Source organism: Electrona antarctica (assembly GCF_951216825.1).
Source record: "Electrona antarctica genome assembly, chromosome: 17".
Taxonomy (NCBI): Eukaryota; Metazoa; Chordata; class Actinopteri; order Myctophiformes; family Myctophidae; genus Electrona; species Electrona antarctica.
Genome location: NC_136798.1, coordinates 37,848,620 through 37,856,119, shown reverse-complemented (window position 1 = coordinate 37,856,119; position 7,500 = coordinate 37,848,620). Strand labels below are relative to the sequence as shown.

At 43.0% G+C, this 7,500-nt stretch overlaps 2 protein-coding genes across 2 annotated transcripts in view; one reads left to right on the top strand and one right to left on the bottom strand.

Annotated features, from left to right (window-relative positions):
• The window catches only part of LOC306940755 (microtubule cross-linking factor 3-like), a gene marked incomplete at its 3' end in the record, with an annotated part of 19,663 nt that extends 19,505 nt beyond the window's left edge, over window positions 1-158 (top strand). Inside the window, exon 10 of the mRNA XM_079525938.1 lies at window positions 48-158. Coding sequence (XP_079382064.1) covers window positions 48-158 — 111 coding nt within the window. The remainder of the gene's footprint in view (window positions 1-47) is intronic.
• Window positions 1-7,500, bottom strand: part of LOC306941099 (nuclear factor 7, ovary-like) — a gene marked incomplete at both ends in the record, with an annotated part of 275,860 nt that overhangs the window by 185,615 nt on the left and 82,745 nt on the right. The window lies entirely within an intron of this gene.

Below are 7,500 nucleotides of genomic sequence, written 5' to 3'. Positions count from 1 at the left end.
TTCTTCCTCCTTCTCCTCCTTCCTTCCTCCTCCTCCTCCACACCCAGATGTTCCAGCCCATCATTTTACTCATCCTCATCCTGGTGTTATTCTCCTCGCTGTCTTACGCCACCATCTTTAAACTTGTCTTTCTGTTCACCCTGTTCTTCGTCCTGTGACCATAAAAACACCAGCTATCACCTTTTTGTTTTGTTGCACCGTTGTTTGTTTCTTTGTTTGTTTATTTTTTTCACTCCCCCTCCCCCTCTCCCCCCCCTGACATTTGTTGCTAAGGTTACCACCAAAAGCATAGGGAAAAAAAAGAGCCCACACAAGTTGCCACGGCTGCATTCGAGGAAGTGCGTCCGGGCGTACACTGCCGAAGACTTCATTGCCCATAACGCACCGCTGCTGCTGCTGCTGCTGCTGCTCACGTCAAACCCTGGAGAAGGTGAGTTGTTAAACTTCTGTATCTATATCTGTATCAGTATCAGCTTCCCAAACAGTTTACGTTCTTTTAAGTTCTAATCCAACACACTTAATTAACATGATTAAATATGTCAGTAATTTCTTTGTATATGTTATTTGTCACACCTGTGCAATTTTTGATTACGAAGACTAAAAGGCAAACAGAAATTACGTTTTTATTCATTGTGTTCTAATGTTCAGTGCCACAAACTCAATTAAATCGTTAATTACAATTATTAGTAATAGTTGAGACGAATAACAGTCTAAGTCCATAATTTATTCTGACCCCTCCCCGAAAAGGCCTACCTGTCCTGACCCCTTATCCATAATTTATACATTATGGATAATTAGTGGACTTAGACTGTTATTCGTCTCAACTATTTGTGGCCAAATTTGACTGAGGGACTGCCATTGGATTTTTTTGATTTTTTTTTTTTCATGTCATATGTGCAGGGAATCATAGCTTCAAATTGACACATTGGTTGTTCAGTTTGACCCACCAGTTTTGGAGATATGGCTTATAGAGTAATGCCTTGCAGAGAAACAGCGAGTTGAGAAAAGAGGCTTGAAAGGTTCACTTCTGTGGTCTCTAACATTACACCTAGCTACATGTTTAAGCATGTATTTCATATGTACATGTCGATTTCAGCTCTGACACTTATTTCAGACATGCTTGTGAAGAGTCTGCCTGTGCTATTAACTCATTTTGGATTTAAAAAAAAAAAAGTTTTTCTCCTCTGGTGAAAAGCTGGAGGTTGCGCGATGGCAAATCTGGTCACTAATGGTCAACTTAAATTGGTAATCATGACTGCCCTAGTCACAAGGCCACAGGAGACTGACTGGTTGCCAGCAGGGAGCTGGAGCGTCATTCATTCAGAAGCTACTTTAAGGACAGCCTTTTTTACTCTGCATGCTAAATATACTCGCTTCCGTCATGTGTTTATTCCGTTTTTTGTTTTCCAGAGCAACGCATCAGTTGCTGCTGTGCTGCTGTCCTTTCATCATCAACAGTGTTACATGGTAAGACTTATGTTGGTTGTATTCAGTGGTGTAAAGTAAATAAGTACATTTAACTTAAGTACTTACAATTGAGTTATTTGTACTTGAGTATTTCCAATTCCCAGTACTTTCACTTCTAGTTACTTTGTAGATTTTGATTATTATTATTATTATTACAAGACATGTAGTAGCCACTTAAGCGCTATATACATTTTGGCCATTTGAAAATAGCTGATCTACAAGCTCACAATGTGTCGTAGATCTGCGATTATCAGAAGATTTTTAGACATTCTGTATAATGAGCACTTTTACTTTTGGTACTTTAAGTAGGCATTTTGATGCCAATACTTTTGTACTTTTACTCAAGTACATTGTGAATTCCGGACTTTTACTTGTAACAGAGTATTTAAGTAAAACATCGAGTAACTTTTTCCACCGCTGGTTGTATTTACTGCCTGTATGCCACAGGTTCTCAAAGTGGGTCCAACCGCATTTGACCACTTTTGACCACATTAACCATGTTCTTATTGTATACTATGGCTATCACTGTCTCTTAGTTCACACAGGTGTGTTTTTGAGCTCCAATAAGCAGCTGTGTGTCCCTATGTCTGTCTGTCTGTCTGTCTGTCTGTCTGTCTGTCTGTCTGTCTGTCTGTCTGTCTGTCTGTCTGTCTGTCTGCCTGCCTGCCTGCCTGCCTGCCTGCCTGCCTGCCTGCCTGCCTGCCTGTCTGCCTGCCTGCCTGCCTGCCTGCCTGTCTGTCTGTCTGCCTGTCTGTCTGTCTGTATCAAATCAAATCAAATCAAACTTTATTTATAAAGCACATTTACAAAGACCAAGTGTCAACCACAGTGCCAAACCCAACAAAAGAGCATCAAATTACACAGTTGTAGTACATAGTATCAAGCAACCCAAAATTGAAAATCAAGAATCAAATAGAGTTATGTACACACACACACACACACACGCACGCACGCACACACACACACGCACGCACACACACACACACACACACACACACACACACACACACACACACACACACACACACACACACACACACACACACACACACACACAACACACATGTGAGTGATATCCAGTAAACTATGTTCCGGATTGTTAACACAACATTGGTCCAGACGCAGACTTGATTGATGGCCGTGACGGTCAAGGAGTGACAACTGTGTTCCGGGAGTGGCTGTGGTGTCGCCATGACTCAAGAGCAGTCACCCAGGGGTGGAAAAAGTACTCAAATATTTTACTTAAGTAAAAGTATCAATAATGAAATGTAATACTCTGTTACAAGCAAAAGTCCGGCATTCAAAAAGTACATTTGACAACAACGTGTACTTAAAGTACCAACAGTAAAAGTGCTCATTATGCAGCATGTCCCATTTCACGTTTTCAAATGTATACAAACTTTTGAAAATAGCAGATCTACAAGATCACAATGCATCACATTGCGCACAGTGTGAGCTTGTAGATCAGCTATTTTCAAATGTAAGGTTAAAGTGCTTATCACTGCCTAATATAACAATCCAAATCTAAAAGTACCTAGTATCTCAAGTTTTCAAATAAATATAGTGGAGTAAAAGTGCAACATTTGGATCCGAGATGTAGTGGAGTAGAAAAGTATTGTAAGTTTGAATTACTCAAGTAAAGTACTTAATACCTCAATAGTGTACTTAAGTACAGTACTTAAGTAAATGTACTTACTTCCACCACTGCAGTCACCTCCCTTCAACTTCAGCCTACTGTAGTCGCACAAGTTACATTCTAGTTCAGTGGTTCTCAACCAGTGGTCCGGGGACCACCAGTGGTCCTTGAGGCAGAACCAGGTGGTCCCCAGCTAAATGATGGAGAGTTGCTAACCAAACGGACCCCCTTATTGATCTTTAACTCCTGAGAGCGTAAAATGAAACCAAATGGACCCGTAAGGGTCCATTTGGTTTCATTTTACGCTCTCAAGAGTTAAATAATTGTTAAAGGAGCATTCAGTGATTTGGGTGATATGGAAAAAAACCCGGTCCACCCGGTAACAAGATGTGCACATGCACACGCTCTACAGTGGGGGGAAGTACAACAGACCAACAGCACGTGCACCAATGCCCGCCCCACTCGATCATGATTGGAGGAAGGCCCCTCTCATCCTGATTGGATGAAGGCTTTGCCACCCAAAGCCCAAACCGAAACTAGGGTTTTTTGACCCCAGGGGCTCACTGGGGACAGGGAGGAACTCCTTATATGGTCAGCACACTTTATAGTAGGGAAGATTATCCAAAAAATAAGAAAAAATAAGTGATATTTGAATTAAGTGAAATCACTGAATATGCCTTTAAACTTCATTTACAAGAAGTTTACACATTTAGAGAGAATGCTGTTATCTCTCCAAATGGTACCAAAATCAATACAGCATGGAATTGTGGACAAAATCGTATCCAACGACAACGAAATATTTAATGCTAGATGCGATGCTAAATCTCATCAAACGGTGGTTCCGTGGCTCAAATGCTGAATAAATAATGGACCTTGATATGAAAAGGGTTGAAATCCACTGTTCTAGTTCATTATATTTAATATGTTAGGGGTACATGACGCTCTCCCCCCATTTAGTACATGTGTATCTGTCATGTTACCGTATGTGTGACAAAGGTTGCCACGGTGGGTTACGTGTCATTGTGCAATATGTACCAAAGCCAAAGCTGGCAAGTTAACAGACTACAAATGACATTAACAGTTTACGATTTAAAAACGTATGCCAGGTATGCCAGGCATCTGTTTGGAAGCAACAGACTCTCCTGACATAAAGACACTGTCATGATATATTGTTGTTATTATTCACAAAGCAGCTCACATGAAGTACACAGTCAAATCCCCCTAGTGTTAACTGAGAGTGCACCCGGGGTCCATTTGGTGCTCCCGGGGAGTTCAATGAACACCACAGAGTATTTGACCGTGTGTGTGTGCGTGCACGTGTGTGTGTGTGTGTGTGTGTGTGTGTGTGTGTGCGATGTTCTGTGCGTGCGCCTATTTGTCATCTCTTGGAAAAATACATGCGGCTCGGGATGGTCACAAGACAAAATCTGCCAAGCAGCCCAAAGCAGAGTAGCAACAGAGAAGCCCATTGGCTAACGGTGCTGTAGCAGCTGAAATAGCTATGAAAACACTTTCCCTCTCTCTCTCTCTCTCTCTCTCTCTCTCTCCCCCCCCCCCCCCCCCCCCCCCAGTGAAGCCTTGTAATTATAGCCAGGATGGCAGTGACGACAGTTGTCCCATCGAGACTTCAGACAAATGCTGGAATAAATTTGACATTATGATATTTGATCCCGGCTCCAGTGACAAGCCGCACGTAAACACTGGGGAGTGGAGGGGGTGGTGGGGGAGAGGGGGGGGCAGTATATAGACTGGGGGGGGGGGGGTACTCCCGTTTGGAACAGAAGTTGTTTACTCCCCCCCCCCCCCCTCCCTCCCCCCCGCGCAGCCTAAGAGCAGCAGATCCGAGGTCTGGGACTTTATTACGCCACAGCGCTACACCGGGGAGGGACGACAAGGAGGGACCCTCTTAAAATCCCACCATACCACCACTACCACCGGAGCCACCGTTTACGCAACGTAATAGAGACAAACCCGGAGACTAGAGGAGGTGGACGCGCCACCGGAGTGGACACTGCCGTCAGTGACAGATCATCATCGACACTGTTGTGGACGGTGCCACGCGCGTCCGACTGAACCATAGAGGATTACTATTGGGGGAAAAAGGCTGCAAGAATTGTATTTTTGGATCACGGTAAGGCTTATTGATGAAGGCGCATTGATTGATTGATCGATCGAGTACTTTATTAACGGTTTACAAATAGTACAGTGGTACGGTTTTACAGTGATGCTACGAGGATGACGCAAGAAGAAGCCCCCGAGGGCTTGTTTCCACTGTGGTCCTATTACAAAAATAAATCTGTTAATTTCAGTACGTGCGTCTGGTTGTGTGTGCCGTATGTACAGTTGGGTGCCACCGATATTGTCCCTTATCATTTGACCCATTTAGGCCTGACCTCAACATTTTAAGAAATCCTTCTAAATCCTCCAGTTTTCTGAAATAAATATTTTCACGATTTTTCAAAAATAGCAGACCTACAAGCTCGTAGCGCGCCACTCGGTGGCACGCTATGAGCTTGTAGATCTGCTATTTTTCAATAGCTAAATTATAACATAATGTTTAAAACACCAAAAGGGGTTCCCGCCCAAAATGGGTTAACTGTCCTTTTGCGCAGATCACGCAAACCTCAGCAAAAAGAAAAGGACAATATCGATGGCCTCCAACTGTATGTACGTTTTATTCTGTCACCCTCTGTTGTATCGCTGTCACTCGCTGGCCGCTCGCTTGCCGCGGAGACAACTAGTTTATGATGCATAGTTACAAGTTTATAAATATCTGCATGCTCTTGCATCACAACGTAGGAGGGAACTGGCCGGAGCGTTCCAGTGCTTTCAACAGGGGGGGGGGTATACTTATCAATCATATTCCATTCTAACAAAACAAAAACAAGTCTTGCAGGCCTACTTAAGTACACTTTTGAGTTGCTTGTACTTTACTTGAGTATTTCCAATTTCCAATACTTTTACTTACTGGATCTGGGATCCAAATGTTGTACTTTCAACTCCACTACATTTATTTGACAACTGTAGTTACTAGTTATTTTGTAGATTTTTATTATTATTATTACAAAACATCCAGTAACCACTTTAGCCCTATATATATATTTCGCCCATTTGAAAATAGCCAAGCTACAAGCTCACAATGTGTCTCAATGTGACACATTGTGAGCTTGTACATCTGCTTTTTTCAACAGCTTATATTATACATTTGAAAACTTTAAATCGGACATTCTGCACGAGTTGTACTTTTATGCTTGGTTCTTTAACTACATTCTGAAGCTTTTGTACTTTTACTCAGGTCAATGTTGAATTACAGATTTGTACTTGTATTTCTATACAGCAGTATTGATACTCTTACTCAAGTACAAAATGTGCGTACTTTTTCCAGCACTGCAAGTAGGGTCTTTGTGCGTGTCCAGTCTAGATGATGCTTCATGTACAATCATTTCGAGATGCATTGCGCCCTGACCTTAAGCCATATTGATTATTCGACGGCACTGGCCGCAGATGCGCTCCGCATATTTCAGGTGAAATATGAGCTGCAAAAGGGAAACGTGCCATTGAACCGTGAACGCATCTGGGTAAGGCAACACCCGTAGAGGCGCTTTTTGTGGACGCCTTAAACCCTTTGAAAGATTTGCGCCACGAGCAAAGCAAAGGGTTCATCATCTCCCATGGCAGCACACAGTCAAATGTTCATTTTAAATCAGAACGTGTTGGACTGGAGCCAAACTGGAGCCAAACAGAGTCCATTTGGTTGCGTTCGTACACCTGTTGAGTTCAAATGAACACTGTGGATGTATATGTGCGGTCTAAAGTGACCACACAGCTCAACTGGCGATGTCACGCGACACCGGTGTCCACACGTGCCCCCGGCCCGGGCCCATAGGTAGGGCGCGCCCATGACAGTATGCTCCACATTTTTGGAGAAGAATGCAGAAGGCAACCAGACCCATAAATATCTGACCTTTTGTGAAGGACAGGAATGCGTCAATCCTTCCTGTTGCGTTCTCTTGTGTCACCGAACAGTTAAATCCATGTGAGCCGCGAAGACATGCTCCTCAGACCTTTTTTTTTCTTCCAAGGACACCCAGTTTGGTATGCATATGATTAGACAGGGGACCGCCATAATGCAGAGAATGCACAAATGGAACCCGTTTGTACGTTCTCAGGTTCTCAGACCTGTAAGTGGTCAATTCGGTTCCTCTTGAGTCCTCACTGTCGGCCATTTTAGCTGAGGAGGGACCCCCTGGGAACCACTGCCTAGAACGCATCTGTGTCACCGTAGCTTTTAACAACTTTAACCATTATTTTAAACTTTAGCTGTTGAAAAATCATGAAAATGTGTGCAAATCTTTGAATATAGCCTATATTCTTTATAGGCTATATTCTTTGCTTCT